At 43.1% G+C, this 27,447-nt stretch overlaps 1 protein-coding gene across 3 annotated transcripts in view; it reads right to left on the bottom strand.

Moving 5' to 3' along the window:
- SMOC1 (SPARC related modular calcium binding 1) overlaps positions 1-27,447 on the bottom strand; it is a 613,105-nt gene that overhangs the window by 312,948 nt on the left and 272,710 nt on the right. For all 3 annotated transcript variants that reach the window (XM_069208815.1, XM_069208816.1, XM_069208818.1), the window contains exon 5: positions 8,710-8,757. In XM_069208815.1, coding sequence (XP_069064916.1) covers positions 8,710-8,757 — 48 coding nt within the window. The remainder of the gene's footprint in view (positions 1-8,709; positions 8,758-27,447) is intronic.

Here is a 27,447-nt window from a genome sequence, read left to right as displayed (position 1 = left end):
AAAGGTATTACTCCACCAACCTTATTTGGGGCTCCCACAAGGACATCATTTAGGGGTCGCCACGGGTCTCAGCTGCAACCCCTAGCATGCCCCTTGCGACCCCTGGCAATGCATTTGCGATCCTTGGTCTCAGAGGGGAAGAAGTATCTTGCATTTCCAACATCTAACTCCAAACTCGTTTTCTGCTCATTTTTTATTATACTAATAGTAAATAATAGTCTAATATTCACTATTAGTGTAGTATAAAGTGGAGAAGCAGGATCTGGAACGGACCTTTACTGGTGTCTTAGGTTAAATGCATGTTGTGTGCATACAAGTGGCTGAGAGTGAATTTGTCTGAGAGAGTCTGTATATGTCTGAGCATTTATGTTTGTATATGGGATCATGTGTGTGTGTGAGTAAACATAAGTTAGTAAGAGTGAGTGAGAGAATGTGAATGAGTGAGTGCAAGAGTGACAGAGTGAAAATGGAGGAGTGCAAGGGAGCGCTGAGAAAGACTGGGGGCGTATTTATGAGAGGCTTGCGCCGCGGTTGCATCACTTTTAGTGATGCAGCAGCAGCGTAGACATCTCAACCATATCTATGGGGCCACTTTGTGGGCTTTGAATGGCCTGATAGATATGGAGTAAGGGAAGGCAGCACAAATCGCTGCAATGCCTTACTCTGCGGCAGGGAGGCGTTCCATCGACGTGCAGTGGGCTTTCCCATGCAACACCCATGGGTTTTGACCCTGTCCCAGATTTACAAGCCTGTAAACCTGGGGATCTGCCAAAACCTTACACCCACGCAGGGAGGGTACAACTAAGAGAAATATCTTCATTTCTCCTCCTTTTTTCCTCTTTCTGCAGCACACATACAAAGTGGAAAAATCCTCCTGCGATTGTTTTTGTGCATGAAGGTGCCCCTTTGTGCACAAAAACAATCCTCCTGACGGTTATATGTCGGAACCACGAGTGCTTTAAGCACCCATGGCTCAACACAGAGGTCGGAACAACGACCTCGTTCTTATCACTGATGCCTTTACCACGAATGCATTTACAGCGATTTTCCGTTGTAAACGCATTCCTGGTAAAGGCATTAGTGATCAGCATGCATGGTTCCAGCATGCTTCCCCCCTAGCTCCCCACCCCCCAAAAGTACTGCGAGCCCCCCATCCCCACAACTACCCACCCCCAAAATTACCACAAACCCAACCCCCTCCCCTAAAACCTAAACACCCCAACCCACCCCTTAAACCTAAACCCTGACCCCCCTCTCCTAAACCCTGATCACCCCCAGCCCCCCACCCCACCCCAAAAACTAAAAATACCTGAGTCCCCACCCCGCCCCTAAAACCTAAACACCCCAACCCACCCCTTAAACCTAAACCCTGACCCCTCCTCCCACCCTAAACCTTAATCACCCCGAGCCCTCCACCCCACCCCCCCCCAAAAAAACAGCCCCACTCCCAACCCAACTTACCTCCGCCTTCACCGCGTCGACTCCGACTCCCTTCTTCTGTACCTTAACCACCCATGTACGTGGTTCAGACATGCGTGGTTAAGGTACCAATACCAGGAAGTCGTGGAAAATGAAAGTGTTGTTTTGCTTTAGTTTTTCACAACTTTGTGGTTTCGGAGTCGTTGTTCCGGGTGTTTCCCCTCCTGACAACACAGACTTCCTTGCACCATGGTGCCAGGGTGCCAGCATTGGCACTAGGCAGCCAAAATGGTGCCAACGAAGTTGGAGGGACAGGAATGTGCTGTATCACATAGATATGGTGCATTCCTGTCCTTTCCTTTTGACGCAGGTCAGCGCAGCAAGATGACTTGATGTGCTATCCCGAGCCAAATCCTCGTAAATGTGGCCCTGAGTGTGAGTGAGTGTATGTGAATCTAAGTGAGCATAAGTGAGAATGTGTTATGGTTGCAAGTTTGAAGTTGGGCCTGGCATGCTTCTCGGCTTATAGAAACACCATTGTTGAAATGCTATCACCGGAATACTCTAGTTGATACTTGCATACGTAATACCCACTGGAAAATGCTAGTGCTGGCCATGCTATAGGTCAATTTTGGCACGGGGCACCCACAGAAAAATGTCAGCGCTGGCATACTGGAGAAAATTCTTGCCATAGTTGACACCTGTGGCAAATTGCTGATGCTGGTACACTGTAAGACATTCATGGCATATGGGAGGGCAACGTAGGATATGCCAGGAGGCCATTCATGACAAAATGGGATCCTCAATATACTAACCATATACATAGGGACCCCCATAATGCATGGCAAGCAGTATTAGCACAATTCTGGCAAGGGCATATTGTATGTAATGTTTCAGCAAAAGGGGGGCCCATAGCAAAATGCTGGCCCTAGCTTTAGAGGTAATGTTTGGCATATGGGGCAAATACAGGAAATTTAGAAAGATAATTGGTTCAACACATTGGGACAGTCAGATTTCCATAGCTTAGCACACCATGAAAGGGAATGAAATGTACTATTGGAGCCCTCCAGTCTCAACTAGAAGACATCAGATTAACATTGCTTGGTAACTACAATTCAGGTAACAGTCCCTTAACATATTATATGTGCACCTTTACATAGATGATATCCAAAAATAGACATTTGTGTTATATTAATCATGCAATTATTATGAACTCTACCAGTGTTATTTATTGTTATGTCATTGTGATAAAGGTCATGTTAGGAAGATTTAAAGTCAAAGGTCATATGACGTCACTTCCTGTGACATCAATAAGGTTAAAGGGTATATGATGTCACTTCCGCTACCCATAGCATTTTGGCAAATTGAAGCCCATGGACTCCGCCTGTCTTCGCCGGGGAAAACCTAGCAGTGTTGAACAGAAAAAATAAAAATTAATGGCTCCTGCTCCTAGGAAAAAGCTCCTTGGGTGGTGAGGGAGCGGGTTATTAGTTATGTGTACTTCAGAAACAAAATTCTGCTTTAGGAGTTTGTTTTTGTAAAACAAAAAGGTTTGGGGACAGCAGTCAAAACTGGCAGTGGCTGTCTATCAAGCCTTTGGTACCGTCAGAGGAACTGTTCTGAAAGGAGTTCCTCGAAAGGTACAAAGATCACCGCTGGGCTGATGGTGATCTCTACGAATGGCAGTCCTCTGTCCAGCAGGATTGTGGATTTAATGTGCTCTGCTACCCTGATGGACAGAGTGCATACCACTAGTTTTTAAGTCAGGCCCATAATTTTTACATTTGTTTTATAACATGGACCATACAAAATCATCATATTGCATTCTGCATCCTAACCTTCTGATATACTGTATTTGTTCCATTGATTTACTAGTATTTTTAGACATCATCTGCTTTTGCAAACATCACTGTGTATAATAGTTCTTGCTTGGTGTTATGCAAGAATGATTTATTTGGTAACTGTTACACCATTGACTGGTTGTCAAGGAATATGGATCTGTGAGGAATAGTTTAGTTAATTCACAACTAGTCAAGTAGAGCTTATTGCTAATGATGAGGCTCCAAATGCAGGGCTGGCACTCTTACCAGGGCCGTGGGATAAATTATTTGCCCATTATGTGGTCTTTCAGTTCCATTAATAATATGTTCCAGGACTGGACAAATGGCTCCTCCCTCAGCCCCTTCTCCTTTCTATGTGCAGTAATATGCTTTCAACGTCTGTCGATTTCATCACCCCCCTCCTCCATTTGGTAACATTATGCACTTTAGATTTTCCCAAATTACAGATTATTACGACAATGCAAGAGCTATACATTTACTGTTAGCTTTCTATTTTGAGGATCAGGGATTTAGTTGGGGTGCTCTTCCTGTCACATCCATCAGTATTTCTAAGACTTCTACATACTCTTTACTAGTCACACATATCAACCATGCTGTCAAAATCGTCTTCTATATTGCTGCACCGGGAAAAGCTGCTCTAAAAGATGATACATTGCTCACCTGCTTCAGTGTGAGGTATATCCTATGTAGTATGTTAAATTGTAGGTACTCCAATTTGCCACTTCTAGAGCCCCTCAACGTGTAGTTAAGAATCAACGACTAGTCTGCATCTTCAAGGTTCTGACTATCATTTCTGGACCATTTCTCTTTCAGGTCAGTCCAATCAAGCTTGTTTAGATCCACTTAGGACTTATATCACAGCATCACTGCTCTCCTCATGGATCCTGTGTGAGAAATAAGTTAAAATTCCATGCTTGAGAGTCACTGCTCTCCTTGTGCCCCACAACCAGCTTACCCCCCCTAATGAAAGTATCATACATCGGAAACTGCACCTAGGGGATACCATCATTCTTTGTTAGTTCAGTAAATTATTTCAGGAGACCTTCCCTGTACAGGTCTCTTACAGTGAATATTCTTGTAGCTGCCCAGTCGTTTTCTGAGAGCTATTTTGCAGCCTGTTTTAGTTGCACAGCTGTATCAAAGAGCTCATAACCTGAAACTCCCACTTCACCTTGGAATGTGCGGAGCGGAAGCTTATGCAGCACCACCCTATGCCTGTCGGTGCTCCAGATGAAGTCAAGCAAGAGAGCATCTATTTACTGGAATATCTTTACTGGAAGCCGAAATAGCAGGTTGGTAAAAGGTTACGGGTGTCTAAGTAAGATCACCATTTCATATAGAGCTGTCCTACGCATAACTGAGAGCGGCCGCGACCTCCAAAACAAAACGCAGCCTTTGATAGTCACCAGTGATCTGCGAATATTACCTTTAATGTGATAGTCATCAATGATCTGCTAATAGTACTTTTAATGACATCTGCCTCATATCTGTATATATGTTACACAAGATCCCTAAATACAGCACAAATTATGTATCAGGTCAATTGAGAAAATAGAGGATTTAGCTCAACGAGGAGTGTCTGGAGCACAATCTGTGTCTGTGTAGTACACAAAGTAACTACACTTTAACTTATTGTTTGCTAAGGGGAAGGATAGTCATTTATTCTGTGTGATATTAAGGCGGAGTACTTGATTCATTCAGTCTGCTGATGACAATAAACAGAGTAATTCCTAATACATTTGTTACAAAGTGTACACAAGTATAAATGCAGCGGAAAGATGTTCTCCTGATGTTAAGTGATGGAATGTCTTGCGGGAAGTCACTGTAGATTTCCGAAGAACAACCGAGAGTGCTGATACATTTTTCATCAATATGACTTTTTCAAGGCTGTATAGGAACAAGTGTCATCTGAAAGAGGTACAAGTGGGTCTGTTAGAATAAGAAAGAGATATCTGTTACCTTGTTGCACCTTAAGAGTCATACAGATACCGGCGAGTGCAAAGAAGAGAGAAGTGGGCGTGTGGCTGGCCAAAGGGTTTTTAGTACATCCACTGTGCTGCTCATGCGAACACAGTCCGAGTAAAATTGCTGGTAAAGAAGAACTGGAGAAGAAAGAAGGAGACTTGTGTATCATGGAATACCATTTATCAATGTATCTTGTTTAAAGCATGGCCATCAAAAAAGGGAACCAGGATCACTGTGTTGTGGTGGTTTGGTGGAACATAAAAAACACATGGTTATGACAGCAGCCCAGTCATCATATATTAACATAATCATTAGTTGTTTTTTTATAATTAGAAAAACAGGTAATATTTTGATATCTGAATGCAGAAAGTTAAAAACATGTGGATATATTGACATAGAGTGGAAGTTGTTACTTCTCCCGGATGAAGACAAACAGAGACATATCAGGGAACTGTATAGTGCAAAAGGTGTACCTTCAAGGCAGATGAACTTCGTAGTAAATGTGAAAGAGGTCATGGCAGGCAGAGGGCATGGATGGTCCGCAAACGACAAGTTATCAAAAGATCCTGGGCATCTAATCCTTTTCTCTGGTTGCCAAAAACGTAATATGCCATGTGCACATTTCATATGCCACAACAAACTGCACAACAGAACATTCTACCACAAGTGCCCGCTTCACATTCAGGTTTTGCTGCTTCTTTGTCGAGCCACTCCTTACCTATTCAGATGCTTGGTGGGTTCCTTCTGTCTCCACCAGATGAGCTCACATTCAGTACAACGCCTTCCTGGTCCTCACTTAGAAGTTAAGTCCAGATTGGAGTGGAGTCAGACTGGTGTGAAAATCAATAGTCATCACTCTGTAGGGCATAGCCCACCCAAAAATGGACTACAAGCTGTGAGAGTACATCACAACTAGCGTACAAGGCAAAGTTGAATCAATTCCCATCACTAACTTTGCATTTGAATTCTTTTAACTTGCCTGATGATTCTTGCATTTAAAATGTGTTTGCTTGGTGTTTTCATTGGAGAGAAGATATAGTCAAGAAGCTAGGCTGTCTTTTACAAACCTAATTCGCACTGGTGTCTATCACTTTTTGGATTTACTAAAGTAGAACTGTTCGTGTCATTACTGCATTTTCTTTCGCTCGTAAAGGCTCCTTTGCTCGAATGCAAAAAATAGAGTATGACCACAACATTGCAATAAGTATGAATCAAAACTAACAACTTGAATTCCATGACGGATCGTTTGGTCCGGTAGAGAATAAGCATTGGAAAGAGACACGAGTCTGTGGTTTCACCACAAAACATAGGCTTATGAGATGAAAAACAGAAGTACCATTTGCATTCCAACAATAAATGTGAAAAATGAAAATGTCAAAAGCATGTGGGGACACAGAATAGTAGAGACACGCAGTAGGCACAACTCACCCAATTAGAATTCATAAGTACTCAGAACACACAAAATCATGCTAAGGACAGTGGATTTTCAAACTTCTTGGAGACCGGAAAACAAGGCAAAAACTGCAAATATAGATTTTTAATCTTTTTATGAGATTTGCTAGGAAGGCTGTAAGAACAACTTTTAGCAACATGATGGAATAATTTGGATAAAGCCAACAAGGAACCTGGAATGAATGGCGCTCTCAAATGAAGGATGCAAAGCACGTATAGTTGTGAAGAAAAAAACAAGAATACGCAAGATAAGATCAGACACATCGTGAGCATTTAAAGTTACAATAAATAATGAACACAGGCATTTATTTTGTTATTTTTTAAATATTGTGAACATGCTTTCTAATTGCTGTGCCTTCTTGTCTGCCTGTTGGGACAGGGGTAGAGGAATACAATGCTCAGTCCTTAGCAGTACTCCAAGATGTTAGCTTCACTAGGAAGTCTAGTCTGCTCCCTCGACCCTGAAGGAATAAGGCTAACATCTTCATTATGCCACAAGGTGGAAACACACCTACACAAAGGCAGGTTTCAACTCCTCTGATGGTCATTAATGACTGAAACATGTGAGAAGTACTCTTTAATACTACCCACTATAATTGTGATAACAACACTAAAATAGAAATTCTAAAACTGGCCACTTTTTCTTAAAAATGCAAACAGCTGTTGCAACCTTGCACCATAACTATTGTACTGTCTGGGCTGGAGCAGTATGTTTTCAGATGCTGTCAGTATGCTGATTGGCATAATTGGAACACACCACAGAAACATTCATGGCCAGGTCGATGGATAGGTCACGAGTGTAGAACGTGAAGAAAAATAATAGCACAGTCTTGTGTCAAAGGTGTGTGAGGTGAGTGATATACAGACACATAAAAAAACTGTATTGTATCATAAACAGGCATTGGCAAATCCAATAGGTCCAGGCACTGGCTGCCAGCCTTTTGGCTTTACAATGTGTATTTTGCTTTTTTTTCATGATTTTTGTAAAACTTTGTTATTGGGAGGGTTGCCTCACCATTGCCAATATAAAAAAAATAACATTGATAAAAGCAATAATAGTTTGGGTCTCAAAAAGAGCACATTACCACAATTGACCCTGGCACTAAAGGGAACTACTCTGTGTGCAGATGAGCTCCCTGTAAGAAAACAATATGCCGGCACTCACAGGAAGTTAGCCAATGGCTGGAGTGGGCTCGGTGACTCTGTGACTCTCTCTTACTGTTGTGTGCTGCAGTGAGTGGAAGAAAAAGGAGAATGACATGCTAACAGACCAATGGATGAAGAGAGCTCTCTGAAAGTCCTAGTAAGTAAAGCCAAATGGTCATGACTAGCGCTAAGCCTAAAACTGAAAGAGAATATACTTAGAAAAGGCTTGAGGAAGAAGAAGAAAAACACTATTTAAAATTAGAGAGGCCAGGAAAACAGGATAAAACAGCGAGACAATAAATTAGTGAAAATGCCTTTGTGAATCAGACCAGTTGTGCCTTCTTACAAGGCCCTGTGTGGTTTAAATATAAAGGGCCTGATTTACAGTTTGGCGGACAGGTTAATCCATCACAAATGTGACGGATATCCTGTCTGTCATGTTATGATTTCCGTAGGATATAATGGAATCGTAATATGGCGCATGGAATATCTACCACGATTGTGACTTAGTAAACCCCTATGCCAAACTCTAAATCAGGCCCAAAGTTTGTTACATTGAAAAAACGAACGTAGTATCCTAATATTAAGGGACGTCTACAGCAAATGCAGCAGAGGCAATTTCAGAGAAGAAAGGGACTGTGTAGGGAGGTCTCTGTAAGACCAGTAATATGGAAGCAACCTCCAACAGCACTTTCCATTAAATCTAAAAAACTAGGTGACCCATCAGCTTAGTAAATAACCAATAGGTCAACACCCGCGCCTTACCCCTCCCCCCCCAGCCAGCAACATTTTTGGGAAGTTTTAGCATCAGATCATTCACCTTTAAATAATTAGCTTGGTGTGACTGCCAATTAAACACACGTTAAATAAGAATAGCTGAACTTACCTTTCCTGCCTGAGTTACCCTGGCCAGTTGGCTTCTCTACTACAGGTCCTTCATGATAAAACAGAAAACATAACCTTGTAAGCATTCCCTTATAAAGTAGGAGCAAAGCATTTACAACAGCGCACATTTTAGAGGAAGTAACTTAGAGAGGCAATTCAGTGAACAGTGTTAAAAAAAGTACCTTATCACCCAATCGTACCTGTTCCAACTACACCCGTCTGCTACAGACCACTTGTACGTACATGCAATGACTACAGTTTTTAATCCTACAATTGTTATACCAAGTATATGAACCCCACGTTTAGACAGTATGATTTCAAAGTTTGACAGTTCAAAATAAATAAATTCATCATCATACATTATACAAATCAATAAAACCAATTAATAAAATAAAAATTAAAACCATTATACGAAAGAATTCGCTAAACTCACTGGTGTGCAAAATTCAATTTTCAAGCAGCATAATTAACCAGACACGGTTAGACCCTAATCATATCTGTTATCAACCCAAGGTTAAAATGGCCTAGGTGCCCCGGTGCAATTTATTTTGTGCCATAAGTTTTTTCTGTCTAATGTACCAGGCCGTAAATATAAATTTGAATCCAGCGGTTACAATCACCAATGATGAATCACTCTTACATATTCTATAAGCATTTGCACAGGCAAGCAACAATACATTTTTATGTAAGGGCCTAATCTATATTCTCCTTGGGGCTGCATATCTGGGACAGAAAAAAGGAAAGTGTTCATCTGTTTCATCAGCCAAATGGCACAATTTACACTTTCGGTCACCATTCCCTAAAAGGGTCCAACAAGCAGTAAAAACAGATACGGGTAAAATACTGTTAGAAATGGGGTCTCTAGTTGGCAGAGGTATACACCCTTGTCCAAATAAGGACCACACTCGTAGTCAGGGTAAGACACAAAACAATCCAAATTATCCTGTGCCCATCCTCTGGTAGCTTGGCACTGAGCAGTCAGGCTTAACTTAGAAGGCAATGTGCAAAGTATTTATGTAATAAATCATAAAGTAACACAGTGAAAACACCGCAAAAATATACCACACAGGTTTAGAAAAATAGATATTATTTATCTGAATAAAATAAGATCAAAACAGCATAAATCCAATAAGCGCAAGTTGAAATATCACTTTTAAAAGGTTTAAAAGGGTCTCAATCCTTAGAAATTAACAGTTGTTTCTTTGCTACACACAGTACCTGGGATGCATAAAAAAATAACAACGCATGGGACTGTAGAGGAGGAGATGCGTGCAAAAATAAGGTGTTGAGTAAGATTTTCTGGCACAGCATAGACGATGTGCCATTTCTTTCCACGCTTCAAGGCTTTGCATCGTTTTTCGGCACACAGTCTTGGCTCCTCACTGCGATGCGGGGATATTTTGATGCCCAGGGACGATGCGTGGAAAATTCTTGATGCGCTGGGAGAAGGAGCAGGCACTGCTTCACTCCGGTAGGTGATGCGTCAAATTGTCCATCGCAAGGCAGTAGCTGCGTTGAATTTCCATTTGGGAAGTCGGTGCTGCTGCATCATTCCAGTCTACTGTGCTGTGATTTCTCAGCCGGAATATAGGTTTTGCGTCAATTTCTGCAGGCGTTGCGTCGATTTTTGACGCACAAGGATGATGTCTTTGTTGGCCCTGAGACTTCAGAAACAGGAGGCAAGCTCAATCCAAGCCCTTGGAAACCACTTCAGGAGGAGGGCAGAGTCCTTCCAGCAGGGTCAGAGGCCAGCAGGGCAGCAAGGCAACAGCAGGGCAGCAGTCCTTCTCAGCAAAGCAGTCTATGGTGGGGTAGATTGATCTAGTCAGTCAAGATGTGAGGTGTTGACTAAAATGTCGCTATAACACTGTGGGGTCGTGGCAATGTCTGTCTTGCGTTGCATGGCGAGGTCGTTACGTGCAGCGAGGTCCACGTGGTCGGAGCAGGCTGCGGCAACGGTGTTGGCATCGCCGAAGTTGTTACTGGTGTCGCTGAAGTCAGAGAAATAGCTAAAAGCTAGTAAATGAAGTCTTTGCTGCCCCTGAGACTACAGAACAGGAGGCATGCCCAATCCAAGCCCTTGGAGGGCACTTTTGGGGGAAGGTAGAGTGCTTCCAGCACCGTCAGAGGCTAGCAGGCAGCCGGGCAACAAGTGTGGCTGCAGTCCTTCTCAGCAAAGCAGTCCAGATGAGTCCTTTGGGCAACCAGGCAACTCCTCTGACAGAATTCAGGTGTAGGTCCAGAAGTGTCTGAGTTGGTGGGGTCGGAGACCCAGTTTATATATATACCCAAAAATGCATTTGAAGTGAGGGAGACTTCAAAGAGTGGTTTTGAAGTGCGCAAGTTCCCCTTTCAGCCCAGTCCTGTCTGCCAGGGTCCCTGTGGGGGGTTATCAGTCCTTTGTGTGAGGGCAGGACACTGGCCTTTGAAATGTAAGTGTCAGGCCCTCCACCCTTCCAGCCCAGGAAGACCCATTCAGTATGCAGATGTGACTGAGTTTCCTGTGTTTGTGGTTGTCTGGGTGAAATGCTCAAGGGAGCTGTCAACCAGCAAAGACCAGATGTTGATTGGAGACAGGCTGTAAGGCACAGACAGTTTTAAGGGCAGAGAAATACTCACTTTCTAAAAGTGGCATTTCTAAAATAGTAATATAAAATCTAACCTCACCAGTAAGCAGGATTTTCTAATATCATTCCAGCCATACTAAAGATGACCTGGTTACCCCTTTCAGATCAGAATCTACCACTCAAAAAGGATATGAGGGCAGTCCTAATGCTAGTCCATGAAAGAAGCAGGCCTTCCAGTAGTGGAAAACGAATTCATGAGTTTTTCACTACCAGGACATATGAAACACAAATGTAGACGTCCTGCCTTTTACCTACATAGCACCCAGCCATATGGGTTACCTGGGGCCTACCTTAGGGGTGACTCATATGTAGAAAAAGGGGAGTTTAAGGCTTTGCAAGTACTTTTGAATGCCAAGTCATAGTGGCAGTGAAACTGCCCACACAGGCCTTGTAATGGCAGGCCTGAGACATGGTTAAGGGGGTACTTATGTGGGTGGCACAATCACGGCTGCAGGCCCTCTAGTAGCATTTAAGCAAGCCCTGGGCACATGTAGTACACTTTACTTGGGACTTATAAGTAAATTAACTATGCCAATGGGGTATAAGCCAATGTTACCATGTTTAAGGGAGTGAGCATATGCATTTTAGCACTGGTTAGCAGGATCCCAGTGAGCATCTTCACAAGTGCCCGGTTGTTGCAGCAAAGGAATACTTGTAGGATTAGGGCCCAAACTCCCCCCGCATCCAATTGATTTAAATACCGCTCATGGGATTCTTGGATCTCAGCAGGCGAACTGTAGACAACAGGTTTGGGTGAGCCCAATACCACCCCTTAACAAAAGGGAGAGGATTAGACGAAGAGCCCTGGAGTGAGTCCTCGACCCTTCAACCATTGAAGTCAGTCCACCTCAGTCAACGGAGATGAATCCTTAGATCATTACTATAAAGAGCTGGTATGTGTCCATAACCACTAAATGAGGTGGATTCTCTTAAACCTTGCCTTACCTCTAATGGAAGAACAGGACCAGGACTGGGTTCAAATTCCGCAAGTCAATGCAAAGAAGGGCCCCTACGCTTTGGGCCCATCTTGTAACAGTTTAAAAAGACCTGGTTAACAACTAGAGGAGAATTAAAGTGTATAATGATATAGTCCCCTTCACATTGTTTGGGCAAAAGACCCACCAATGCCACCCTCCTCACCATTAATACTGCGGATACTACGGAGTAGGGGAAATTTGCACTGAGGTGCAGCCATTGTAGGACCTTATTCTTCAACTCTGAGAAAGATTCTATGTTATTTAGACACTTAATAGTGACATTTGTTACACCTGCCACTAAACGGGTTGCCTCGGGGGAAGATGAAGCACAGTTGACCCCATTTCACTGCTCTCTTCCTCTTATTAACCTTCACATATTTACCATTGGCAACCTCGCTGCTTCATCTATCGCCTTGATTTCCTCCACCACCACTAGACTTGAAATGAACAATGCTGCGCGCCTGCTGCCGCTCCAGGCCTAAAGCAGTAGACAAAGCTACATTTGACTCAGCAACAGCGTGGGAAACAAAGCAATCAGCCTCACTATAGGCCAACAAACAAACCAAGTTCCTATTTGGCGGGTAGGGGGAAACCCCAGAAGGTGTTGCTGCTTGGATGGGCAGAGTCAACAGCCAGTGAGGTGAAAGCGTAGGCAAAATTTCATTAGTAAAGTTTTTGATGAAGTTCCCCAAAGTCTCCTCCATGGCCGTTAAACACTTTACAACTGGTTGCAATCTCCTCCAGAAGTGACTCAGCCGAATAGACAACTGTGCCACCTAGCGGCACCTCTTCCCCCCTTGCATCAGTTCCCGGTCTTATAGATGCCGTGTTACGAGGGAGTTTGCTCTCTGAAGATTTTTCAACATATTTTCTTCCCTCTGTTGTCCACATTATTAGACTGATGGATAACATGGCAATCCTCTTTATTGAGGGCTTGATCAGATATGTGACTGGAGGAGTAATAACCAACCCCTCCAGGGAATTACCCGGCACAACTTCCTGGTGGCTCAGCATCAAGTTTGTTTCGCACGGGGGCAGGGGCGAAGATGAAAGTATAGAACCCAAGGGGACCAGCACAGGACCTATTGTAGAAAGCTGCCTCTCTGAAGGCTCAATCTCCTTTTCAAGTACTCCCAGCGCCTTTTGTAAAAACCCATCCAGGGTGTTATCACCCAGTAGCTTCGCAGCTGCTGTGGGATGTTAGCGCCAGTCCATTTTGAACTTCAAAGTTCAATAACCAAAACTGAGCAAAACGCACCCCCAGCCTAAAAACACCTCAGCTCGACTCGTTAAAGGTTAGAATGTTAATAAAGACCGTCACTTACTAAGAGTTCTTGGGCAGCTGCAGATGCTAGAAGTGTGGCCCAGCCCAGCCTCCTCCGGGCGATGACAGATAAAGATGGGCCCAGTCTTGGCCTGGGCACTAAGCTGGAGTGCAAAGCTTGATTTATGCACCTCCGGGTGCAGGGAAATCAAGTGGGCGGCCTCCTGCTGCAGTTGCCCCCAGGAAAATGGAGTCCGTATTCTCTCCTGCGCAGCGGGAGCACAAAGCTTGATTTATGTGCCTCCGGGTGCAGAGAAATGAAGTGGGCGGCCTCCTGCTGCCGTTGCCCCCAGGGAAATGTCATCCGTATTCTCTCCTACACCCCGGGAGCACAAAGCTTGATTTATGTGCCTCCGGGTGCAGAGAAATGAAGTGGGCAGCCTCCTGCTGCTGTTGCCCCCAGGGAAATGGAGTCCATATATCTCTGCCCAATATGAATTCCTTTTCTCTTTTTCTTTTGGTGACATTTGCTTGCAATAAAGGTAATACAAAAAATTGACCATCACACCTGCTTGCAAAGGGCAGAACTATTGCATTTGCCAATGCTTGTTTTACCATGTTCTATTCGTTCCAAAAACAATGGTTCATGGCATGGCTAGGATTGTTCATGACACTGCAATGGGTAACAGCAGACAGTATGATATGGGGGAGCTTCGGCCAGCATTTTGCTTTGCCCCATGTAACCAGACACTCAGAGGACAAACATAAGCTACCCATAATCTCCGATCCTTTTGTGAGGGATCCCAGAGTGTAGAGAATATAAGTAAAGAACTGTTCATGAGGCATACCAGCACAGTAGTGTAGAAGGTCCAAAATGGCAAATAGCCACGCACAAGGTCAGTGAACCTAAGCCCTAAAGCCAAGTCCTTTTAAAGACCTAGTAGCATAAAATCCAGTGAAGCATTAGGGACTCAATTTAAGAATTAATTTCAATAAATTGACAACTCTTCTATAGTCAATTTTAGGTGGAAGAATCTTAACAAATCCCACTATACTAATAACTTTAAAGGTAGTGGCATTCTAAAAGGGGTTATTGAAGCATTAGTAACACATTAATGGCTATAGACCACACGCTCTATCTTCTTAAAGAGTACGACTGAATATCAGTAATCAGGACAGGAGCAATTCATGATCTTTTAAAAATAAGTGCCCTCTTTCTGGAGATTCTAGTACACACAAAAGAGTCTTCCCCTCCTTGAATCTGAATAAATCCATCCATACAAGACTTGCCCCTTTACATCTACCTGACATAAAGGAGCTCAACTACATCTCTTTAAAAAGCATTCCATCTTCTACAAATAACATCCCTATGCCCCTACCCTTAACCTTCAACAACTTAATACTTTTTTCTCCTTTGCTTTTTATTCATAAGATTTTGAATCGTCCTTTACCTTATGTAAACTGCTGCTATGCTCCCTAGCTCTTCTATACAAATGTGGCACAAAACAGCCTTTTAGCTAATCAATACCTTCAACCCCAAACACATGTTAACAAAACCCTTGTAGCACTTGGAAACACCTACTTTCTCAAGTTTGAATTCAATAAATAAGGATCAGCAAATAGTTACCACACATCCATAATTGAAACCTAGACTGTCTCATCCAAACAGAAATGCTGCTGAGCTATGCCTTGCAAACCATTATGTACTTTCTGCTGTCTCCAAAATACTCAGTTCTGTGTCTTGATAACTGAAACGTGATAAAATATATTATGATTCACAAACAAAACCAAGTTTTACAACCCTTAAACAGTGTTAGGAGTACAAGTCAAATCAAGCATTCTAAAATCCAATACCTGTCACCTACAAGAAATCAACGTTTTGACCAATACATCAACAGTGTATGGCAGCCTAACTTAGGGTTGCACAGTTCAAATAAATGCTCCATAAATTCAATCCTCACCAGGAAAATAGTTAGAACCTACCTTTCACTAACCTTAAAAATGTCCTAAAAAACATGATCACACCCAGTTCTGCAAAAGGCACATCAGTATGGGTGGAAACATCTTAGCAAAGATCATCAAATATCACAACATAGAATTCCCTAATCCTGCTCTGGTTGGATGTTAAGACCATAAGCTCATCCACTAAAAATTCTACATTATTACACTAAACCTCAGAAAATATAGATAATAAACCTTTAGAATATTGATCCTGACACATCTAACAGCACAGTGCAATCACAGATACCATTGTGTCTATGCACACCTTAGAAACATATCACAAAAAGTTACCAGCAGTCCAAATTGAGGAGGTCTACATACATTAGCAAGCATCCCTTGCCCTTCTGTGCTAGTATGACAGGCACCAGCCTTTCGGAGCTTTCCGTTTCCTCGATGACACTGACTATTATACCAACAAATATCAACTACATTGCTATTGTGAACATACGTATATATAGTGAAGTATAGTTTTACTATTCTTAACTCCACATCTATATATTTTGAAAACATATGTATCCTCAAGGTACATTTATGTGGAGTGAAGAATAGTACATTTATGCTTACCTAGAAATGTTTACCTTCATGATACTGAGGTTGTTTATATTTTGATGATATTTGTGTAGCATGATATATAAAATAGGCTATTCTGATAGAATGCCTAATTAGAAATTAAGAAAGCAGCATAACACAATTACCATTAGCACTCTTTTGACCAAACAAGTGAAAGGTGAATGTACCACCCCTTTCAGTCCTTTTGTACCACAAATGTTATTTTCATACAATGTACTGTTATCTGTCTCAAACCTTCACGGACCCCATCTGCATCTCATGATCATTAGAGAGGCAAAGATCCAATTGAACTGGTGTGATTTGTGTCTGCTGCAAAGCTATTATCATGATGTATTATGGCTTCTGAATAGCAATTTGTGTCTTAGTTTATGTAATATCTTACTTAAATCCTTTGTGGAATGAATTTGCTGCAGACATGAAGACAATCAATATGGGTGTAGAGACTGATGTTCTGGACTATAAATGGGAAGTCTGTCAACATTTGTAGAAACAACTGTCAACTGAACTTTTCCAACAAGCAATAAATTGACAACTAAGATCATATGACACGACAGTCAAAGGCACAAACTGGTGGTAGAAATATAATTACTACTAACCCACTCGGCATAACAGAAAGTATCTCCTCTCATTCACAAGCCACAAGTATATTATCATAATGTGTATATTACCTACAGTAAGCCTCACTAGATAACATACTTCTGTCCCAGAGGTAGCATAGTTCATTGTACACAATTGTTTTTGACAGACAATGTTCTGAAGTACGTGAAACACAACATGAATGGCTCTAAGAAAAGACATCAAATATATAAATGAATGGACCCATGAAAAGGAAGTCCTGAACTAGAGCCAGATAGTTGCACATATATGCACACACACCATAAATGCCTGGAGTTTTTCAGGGTCTTTTTCATTTGAAGGTTCTTTGTAGAAAAATGCCTTTTTTGGACTGGTGAGGCTTGCTTTTTGACTTTGTTCACTGGGACCCTGTTGACCATTCCCCAGTGCATGTGCTGAGAACCCTATAACATGCACAATTGGCTAAATATCTGATTGCCACACTTAACTTACCTAAAAGTTCCTAGTATATGATACTTGTAATACTGTATAAGCTTGTAACTTCTGCGGTTGTCTTTGAGGTAGGGAGTGGGGAAACGTAATATAGCCAGAAATTAGGGAGCAAGTCAGACTCTGGTTCTGGCAGACTGGAGTAAAGGTGTCTGCTAGTGGAACAGATGATCTATCACAGCATAGAAAACTGGGAAGAAATCTGGGCTCCTTGTCAAACACACAGAGGGTTAACATAACGATCACTCAAGTCAAATTATGTTATTGCTATATGATGTGTAACAGCACAGTGCATAACAATGTATATTGTCAATTACTTCTGAACACCTTTCTCAATCACCCTTCATGGTTGATATTTACGATGTGTTGCCTTGGAAGATGGCTATTTTCTTAATGTTTTTTGCTTCCTTTTTATTTCTGAAAATCAATAAAAATATTGGTTGAATAAAAGCTTGTAACTTGACTGTCACTAGTGAACTGCAGCACTTATTGTGCCTGCACCGAGGTGACAAGGTAAAATATGTCTCCAGGCCCACCACTGTAGCCTAGTTGTGCAGTTTTAAAACTGGAGTTTCAACTTGTTTAACTAAATCTTTGGACAGGCCAAAATGTTAATTTATAATACTCATAAGCCACCCCTAAAATAGGCCTTAGAGCCCTTGGGTCGGGTGTATGATGGTGCATGGGGTTTAAAAGTAGCACAGGTGTTATTATTGTTTTACCTACCCTGGCAGTGAAAATTATCCAAGGGAGTTTCTCACTGTGGCAAAGCTGGCTCTCCCATAGCTAACCCTGGCTTAGACTACTACATTTATGAAGTGCTAAATTCATTTCGGGAACAGGTTGAAAAATGATTTGAGGACTCATTTTATTAGTAAGTTAAAATCCAGTTTAATGGTAAAGTTGAATTTGATATAACTATGAAGGAACATGCACTTGTACAATGTTATCTATTTTCTGGCAATAACTAAAACACTTTCCAGCCAGTGTCCAGTTGTCTCCGGACACTTGATGGCTTCCTTGGAGTGAGATGTGTATTGCTCCCAGACAATGAACAAAGGGCTTTGGGTGTGGGGAGAAGTCTTTCTTCCTTGAGCAGGATCGCATGGAGGTTATACTCAGCCCCTTCCTAAACTTCAAAGAATTGTGCACTGTCAGTGCAGATGTAGCTCACTCCTGCACCTGCCTCCCTTTGTCCTTCTAGTCAGCCTGGCTCCAAACTCAGAGGGTGGGAGATAGCTGTCCAGAACTGGTTTACGGGCTGGACAAAGGATTTCCCTCCACCTCACAGGCTGGCTCTGGACATAAAAGTGGCACCCATGGCTACCTGCTGGACCACTGCTGGACCTGTGGAAAACAGAAGAAGGACTGAACCTGCTGTTGAGACCATATGAGGAGAACCCCAAGGTTCAAACCTGCTCGGACTTGTACCCAGGACAAAGAAGCGGACCCCAAGACTGATCTGGCTGACCTGCCTTTAAGCTACACAGACACAAAAGCTACAAGATATCCACTTTACTGCAAATCACAGATGACCTATCTCAACTGGACCTATCCTGGACTGAACCTGCTGTTAAGAACTGTGAGGGGAACCACAAGGTGCAACGCTGTTCCCACATGTACCCAGGAAAAAGATGAGGACTCCAAAGCTCAGTTGGCTGACCTCATGTTACGCTAAATGAACACAAAAGAAGTCCACTACTGCAAAGCACAGCTGACCTGTCCCAACTGCGCCTGTCCGGTCCCTGCTTATGTCTTCCTTTGGAATGAATCCTGAACCCCCAGTGATGTTCCTGAAATCCTGGAATCCTCGCCTGGTGTTAAAGTGTACTCCTTCTGCCTAACCCTAAACGTGGGGACATGGAAACTTTTTGCCATCTTTTCTTCAAGAGAATGGACATAGAACTGGGAACTACCTGTCAGATGATCCACTGAGGATGCATCACTGGTGGGATCAGACTTTTGATTCTGTCCCAGTCTAGAGCGACCAGTTTTCTTCAGTTGTCACTTTACACTTTTTGGCACTTTTTTTGTTTGAAACTTAAAAAATGAATATCATATCTCTGGTTCCCCTTATTAGATGTTTCTTGTTTTGCTCTCATTTTGTTCATTAAAATATCCTCTGTATTCATAAATTAGATTTTTACTGTGTTGTGTGCTTTACACGTTGTCTTAAACTAGGCCTGTTTGCTCTATGCCATAGCTACCAAGGATTTAAGTCAGGTTCAAATTACAGAAACCTTTATTGGACCGAAGAAGAATAGTGTCATTATTACTTGTGTTGGGTACCATCAAACCCCAACTAATAATCAAGAGTGACTAAAGTTCATGGGCACAATGGGCGTTGCCCTGCCAAACTCAGGGGACAGGCAAGAAGAGGGAAATAAACACAGAACAGCTGAAAAGAAACTACTGCTCTGAGACAGTGTACTGAATCTCCTGGGTGAACTCTAGTGAACTTTGCATATGTCCTACTGCGCAAGTGCCAGCCAGGAGAGGTTTACTTTAACCTGCAGCCACAAGCCTCAGCTGTGACATTATGGAAGAGGGAGTGCTGAATTAGAATGCCATGGATCCGGTTGCTTTTGGGGTGCATAAACGGTAGCCCGGAGAGGAGTTACAAAGCTCCATTCACTTCAATGACTGGGGGGTGGGTCAGGCTGATGAGGACAAGGAGGCAGTGGCTGGCAACCATCATTACAGAGGAGCAGGCTGTAAGAGGGGTCAGGGGTGCTCTCCTGGCAATAACACATGTTTAGTACTGCATTTTGGTTCACTTTGAAAAAACAGTATGGTGCTGAGCACACACAGTGCTCCTTCTCTTGATTCCGTAGAGGCGCCAGCGAAGGAAGGAACCAGCTGCCAACAAAAAACTGCACTAGTGGACTAAGAAGTAATTATGCAGTTAAGCTTCTGCATCAGGGGCCATCATTCACCTTTCCCCGCCCCACTCCATTCCATTCCACTCCACTCCACTCCACTCCACTCCATGATTTAGCAGCTACGGGCGGGGGTGGGGTTCTTCATCAACCTCTTCTGTGGGTGACTAAGTGAAAGGAAAGATGGGTGGATGGCTGAATGAAATAGTGGATAGATAGCATGGATGAATAAGTGAAAGGATGAATGTAGTGAAAGGGTTAGATAGAGAGTATGAATGAAAGGGAGGATGGATGAATGGATAGGTGAAAGAGTGAATGGATGGAGGAGTAAAAGGATGGATGATAAGATAAAGGATGGATGGAATAATGAGTGAAAGGATAGATGGAGTAGGATTGTAAAAGGATGGATGATTGGTTGAATGGATGGAGTGAAAATATGGATGGATGCAAAAGGATGGATGAGTGAAAGGATGTGGGTAAAGATGGAGGAGTAAAACAATAGATGGATGAGTGAAAGGCAGGGTAGAAGGATGTCTGGATGGAAGGATGGATGGATGAGGGAAAGGGTGAATTGGTGGATGGATGAATGAATAGATGGGTAGATAGATGAGAGAGAGAAAGGATGGATGATGAGTGAAAGGGTAAATAGATGGATGGATGGATGGTAGGATGGATGCTGAGTAAAAGGGTGGATAAGTCAATGAGCCAAAGGGAGGATGATGGATGGATTGAGTGAAAGGATGATAGACGGATCGAAAGGGTTGATGCATAAGTGAAAGGATGTATGGTTGGTTGAAAGGATGGATGGATAGATAGATGGATGAAAGGGGTAGATATGTGAAAGGATGGAAGACTGAGTGGATGGATAGGTTTGATGGGTAGGTGTCCCTGGACCAGTGGCGGCTCTCCTTTAGGGGCTTTGAGCTACACTACACCTTCTTTGTTTTGTGGTCCATTTTATTGTATCAAGAGTATTCACTCTTGGTATAATAAAAAAATTAAAATAAAATGCAGATCGGTTCCAGCAACAAACTGAGGCAGCTAGAGACATGGTCTGATTGCTGACACCGGTGCATGAAGTTGCCCGTGCCAGCCATCAGAGATACTGTTTAGAGCTGGTGAAATTCCAGCACTGTGAGCATTTCTGTGTAACTATGTGTGTCAGTTAAAGTGGGAGAGAGTCAGTGAAGGAGTGAGTCAGAGTGAGTGAGAATGGGTGACAGAAAGGATGAGAATGTATGAGAATGAATGTGAGTGGGTGTAACTGAGTGTTACTGTGTGTGGGACTGAGTGAGACACATTAAGACTGAGTAATTCAGAATGAGTTAGAATGAGTGGGACTGAGTGAGACAGGGTGGGTCAGAGTAGAATGAGTGAGACTGTGCGAACCTGTAAGACAGCGTGAGACTTAGTGAGTCAAACTGAGTGAGTAAACTTAGGGGGTTATTTACAAGACGCCTGTGCCGGCGGAGCGTCACTTTTTTAGAAGCTCCAGTGGTGCAGGCCTCTCAATCATATCTATGAGGTGACGCAAAGCCACCCTGCGTGGCTTTGCATGGCCTCATATATATGGAGTAAGACAAAACAGCGCGAAGCAACGCATTGCCTTACTCTGTGTCAAAGAGGCGTTCCATTGGCATTGCAGTGAGTCTTACCACACAACACCCATGGATTTAGATGCTACCCCAGATTTACATAGTCACGTAAACCTTGGGCAGCGCCAAAACGTTACGCCGCCCAAGAGCAGGTGTAATGAGGAGAAATTCATTCATATCTCCTTGTTTTTCCTCTTTCCAAGTGTGCTGCATTCTGCAGCACACATAGTACAAGGAAAACGCCTCCATGCATTGTTCTTGTGCAGGAAGGTCTCTCTTCCTGCACAAAAATAATCCTGCCAACAACGCAGAACAAGGGTGCCTGCATTGGGGCTAGGCACCAAATTGTGTGCCGGCTGAGAGGACAGGAATGCTTTTGTAGATGCAGCTCAGGAAAAAGACTTGCAGTGCTGTCCAATCTAAAATCTTTGTAAATGGGGCCCTTAGTGCAAGAAAGTGTGAGAGAACCTTTCAAGAAGGAGCTCATTGGAATTCAAGCCAAGGATTACTCCAAACCACTTTTAAATGTCACCTGCCTCCACTGCTAATATTCCAATTTCTCACAACATCAGTAAAATGTATTTTGAGACATTATGAAAAGTCAAAAACGCATTGTTTTTACATATGGCCTGATTCATAATTTCACGGACAGCCCATCCTTTGCCAGGGCGTTGGAGTAAATTGCTCTGTCACCCTGACGCTGGCCCAGTGGACATTTCAAGCATTGATAGGAACCACTATCATGAGGGTTCCTGCCAATGAAGGTAACGTTGCCTGACGGCACTGTCAAACATGATAGAGCAGAATGCAGCACACAAAGAAAGAGGAAATAAATTAGAACAAATAAGTATATTTCTCCTGGTCTTGCCTCCCTTAGGGGAGGTGTTAGGTTTTGGCACATCCCCAGGTTTACAAGGTCTTGTAAATCTGGGGATATGTTAAAATCCATGGGTGTTGCATGGGAACACCCACCACAATGCCCATGGAACACCTCCATAATGCAGAGTAAGGCAACGCAGCAATTTAAGCTGCCTTGCCCTACTCCATATCTATGAGGCAATTCAAAGTTATACAAAGTGGCTTTGTGTGGCCTCACAGATGCTTTGCTTGGCCTCATAGATGTGATTTGAAGGTTTGCACCACCACAAAGTGACGCAACAGCGGCACAAGGGGCTCGTAAATATGCCCCTTGGTAATCTTGGGGTATTTAAACCCAACATTGAATTCAGGGGCCATTCTTGCAATGGAAAAGTTTATGTGGCTCAGGTTGGTGGGAATGTACTCTGTTGGGTGCATCAAGATGACATGAGCATTACTTTGGATCCATGATCTGTAGAGCCCTTTAAATTATCTTGACAGTATTTTAACCAAGAGGAATTTTCTGCAAGATAATTCAGGATGCTTGAGCAATTATGCAAACAAGATTCAAGACACGAAGGGTGAGTAAGTAGTGGTCACAAGTAACTTTTAAGGTAAATCTTTCAGTGTTGGAGAAGAAGTGAAAGTAGAATTAGAAAAGTTAGGGCAAGGAGGAAACTAGAAAACATTGATACGTCCAGATTGGTGGGCTTCTATAGCTCTAGCATGTACGCCGTTAGGTGATTTGCATCTGTGCATAGACTTTAGGGCTTTGAGTAAATTTGCTGCTGTTGATAGAATCCCATTACTCACAACCTTGAACATGATGGCCTGACTAGCTCGTGCAAGGGTCTTAAGTACTCTTGAACTTGCACCAGCATATTACTAAATTAAATTACAAAAGGACATCATTTGCTACACCTTTTGGTACATTTCGTATTGTGATATTGTCTTTTTGCTTAGTTTTCTCTTCCTCTATGTTCCAGCATATGATGGCAAACTGCAGGAATGGTATATATTTTTATCAGGATTAGATATTGGTGTGAGGGGATTCAGTAACTGAATATTACAATAGATTCAGTACCGTGATGAACATTGTGGAAGAATATTGTTTGTCTTTTAAAGAAAAACGTTTTGCTTCAGGAAAATTGATATTGAATATCTGTGGCATACACTCGCTTTGGGGATAGTTTTAGTGAACACTATTTCAAAATTGGCATCCCCAGCTTGTAAAGAAGGGGTCCCTGGGTTTCTTGGGATGATAGAATTCTATGCAAAATTCATTACAAATTTGGCCTGAAATTATGAGGCAATGAGGTGTTAGTTGAGGAAAGGAATGTAATTCATATAGTAAGTTAGAATTCCATGCAGTGAAGAGAGAATTAGATGGTATTCATATTCTTCAAACTTTCAACCCTAATCAAATATGTTGTGTTATCACTGATGCTACTGGAAAGAGGGTAGGTGCAGTTTTTTGAAAGATGTGACTGAGGACAATAGCGTTTGCATCAAATTGCGGAAAAGTTGCCGAAAATTGATATTCTGTAATGTAGAATGAGGCAGTAGCTGTTTTGTGGGGTGTGATTTTTTTTTATACGTCTACTGAGGAACAATTAGAGGTGAGGACGGATCATAAACTGCTGAGTTGAGTTGTTTAGCTATCTCGCAATGCAAAACCAAAATCATAATTGCTTAGAAAAAATCCTCTTTCCAAGTTCGACATACTACTTGAGTTTACAACAAAGCTGCCGACTGCCTTTCCCGATTGACAAGGGTTAAGAATTAAACTACAAACAGTGGTTCAGATAAGGAGAGGATGATAAGAGTGGGGAAAGTAGAACGTGGAGCTTTTGGAGCCGTGATCCACTGGTCCCAGCTGCACCTGGTTTAGCTGTCACCAGCCGTGCCAGCCCACTACCGTATTGTGCCAGGAGGCGCAGGGATAGGAAAGGCTTTGTGCTCCCCCAGACCGCGTGGAGCACCCAGGCGTATGCCCAGGTGATGACCGTGCCCATCTGCGCCCACCCAAGGCTGTTCGAGGCTATTGTGGGCCTCTACTCTAACACCTATACAAACTGTGAGCACTGCTTTCTCTCCTGAGGCTGACACTTACCTTTGTAGTAACTTTGGTTGGCTCCGGGGTCGTTTTTTATGAGCCTGAACCTTTCATTCTCTTGACCTTTTTAGATAGGTAAGCGAAAGGGAGAGGTAAACTCGTCAGTGGACATAAGACCTGGAGTGCAGAATACCATTTCCTTGGCAATGCGGTGGGAATGCAATCTGAGTAAGTCACCCAGGTGGAAGGCCTGTTAGCCACTTTTGCTTTAAGTGCTTCAGATGTGGAAGACAGGACAGTGGCCTCTAGTGTGTCATTAGCAGTATAGACTTTACCACTGACTATCGCTGATCCAAAAAGTCCTGGTTGGTGTCCATAATGGAGGGTCCAATCTCCTCGGCTCCCCCCACCCACTATCAGGTAATGCGCCACTAGTCTTACTAGCGTCTCCTTCAGAATCGGAGAAAGCTAAGACAGGTCCACAGGCTTCCTCCCCTCAACCCCTTGGGTCCAAACAACCTGGAAAATAGGCAAAGAAGTGAGCCCTGTGGAAACCTGTTATGGCCACTCCAAAGAACCTTCAGTTCCCCTCCTCCAGGCCTTACTCATCTCATTTTGAAAGCAGTGACCGAAGCCGCATGTCCTTTCATCAACATTTTGGTTTGTCTGGAGGATAGACTTGGGAAAGTGGAAAGAGGGGTGGCGGATGCGGTCAACGTGTTAGAGGAAAGACTTTGTAAGGTAGCGGGGGACTGGCTGATACTGTTACATTTTCAGAGCTGTTTGATGTTAGACTAACCATCAAACGGTGCTCTGTACTAGTGCCAATTCTATTCCTTTGTAGGCCCCTAATCTTACAATGGCAGGGTCCCTGTCTTTCCAGTCTAACCACATGTCGCTATCTACCCCCGCTATCAACCTAGCCAATGCTGGCGGTGCCATACCCTGCCACCCTCTTCATACCAGACTGCCTGTGGCTCTGTTGTACCCGCAAGCCACTCGTCGTTACATTTTCCCATGCAGGAGCTTCCCCCTGAAGCTGGGACGGCTGTTTCTCTCTGCAATTCTTTCACTCAGTACTGTCCCTTCTATTAACACACATCCAGCTAAACTGACCTTACAGCTGCCCCCTGCCGCAACACTTTATGTTTTTGTGTTGGTCAACGTGCCCCCACTTAGAAGGGATAGGGCTGCAAGATGTACTGAAGTAAAAAATAAGGTTTTGCATGGGTTTGCGAGGCATTCACATCTCTCAAGCTGTTTGTTGTACAATGACGTAATCAAGGTGCGCAGGGTGGGATGGATTGGGGTCTCAGGTAAAACATGCTCAGGGGATTGCATTGTAACCAATCTTAGGAATCCTAGGTGGGCGACTCAGACACTGTCTAGATTGAGCTGAGGTTCTGAATTAAAGTTGGACATTGCACTCCGCCCATTACGTTTCTTCTATCCCCCAAGGAGACCTACCAAGGGCCATAGGGACGCAGGTGGGCCCCCTTTTAAGAGCCACCCACAAATGATCTCTGTCCCAGAAGTCCAGCTCATTAACAGATTTGCCCCGTTATCACACTTGATGAGCAGGACTGACTTACTCCTACTAAGAAAGGCAGTGAGCTGTTCTCTTTAGGGTCGAGGATTCTGTGAGGACTCTTAGTTGGCTCGGGGTTCTGAGCTGGAATGTTGTGGGTGTTAGGACTTTGTTGCTCAATTTCCAGGAGGTTAGTATGATTAAAGCCTTACTTGTTTACAAGAAACTTGGGATGTTGCTGGGACAGCTTTTCCTGATGGTTATGCTGCTTTTTATGCTCACGCCTTGTCTTCACAACATGGTAGAGCTAAGGTGAAGCTGCCGACCTTTGTAAGGGTCACCTTGGGTGGGGAAATGGAGCAAATTCCTGCCTTGTCGCCTAATGTTTTAGCAGTCCTTTTAACTTTTTCCCCCATACCTCAGTGTTTTAATGCTTGTTATTTACAATTCTCCTTCCTCGGCTGAACCTTTGGAGGCCGCTTTAAAGACTTCCCTGGAAGTTTTTTTTCAGGCTTGGTTCCCCTTTCCCTTGAGAGTTTTAGCCGGGGATTTTAATATATAACACTTCACATATGTGCTCCTGATAAAAGAAATGAAATAGTCTATGAGGAGTTAGATCAGGCCCATTTTGTTCACTCCCGTCAGGGTGATAGTTTCTAACCTCCTAATGTCTGAAAATAATCTTGTTCACCCCTGACCAACTCTATGCATATCTCCAGGGAGTCTGTGTCGAAATTCATAGGAAGAGGACTTACTGCCTTTCTTAGTTGGATGCAAGACAGACTGGAATGTCATGGAAATCATAACCCACTTAATGCGGAATTTAGTTGGCCTAAGCTAGAGAGAAAGTCACCCAACCTGTATGAAGAGCCACTTGTAGCCAAAGAGCAGGGTCATAGAATCGGCTGGGGTAAGATAGCTCTGGAAGCTATTTTTAAGGGTCCTGTTGAGGGTGTGTAGTAGTGACTTTGAAGTTTGTCTACAGACAGATCTTCCTGACCAACTCTTTTTAGACGCTTTTTCCCACATTTGTGAGAGCTCAGCTAGCACTCCCCAGTAAATAGAACAGGATAGGTAATTTTGGTCCTAAATGGGTTGATAAAACATGTTCTAGGGCCCACTTTGAATTGTTGAAGGCCTTGCATTGCAATCCTAGAGACAGGGAACAAGTTAAAGAGACAAGACGACATTATATGGAGGCCTGTAGAAACTATAAGATTTTTTTAAAACACAAGGCATGGGACCAGCTAGTCTCCGCTTGCGAGGCAGAAGACAACTATGCTTTCTGGAAAATAGTAAATCGCCCCTTTTTTGACGAG

This window comes from Pleurodeles waltl, chromosome 9 (genome assembly GCF_031143425.1).
Source record: "Pleurodeles waltl isolate 20211129_DDA chromosome 9, aPleWal1.hap1.20221129, whole genome shotgun sequence".
In the NCBI taxonomy this organism is placed as follows: Eukaryota; Metazoa; Chordata; class Amphibia; order Caudata; family Salamandridae; genus Pleurodeles; species Pleurodeles waltl.
Note: the sequence above shows the minus strand (reverse complement) of the source record. Positions and strands in the feature narration are given on the sequence as shown.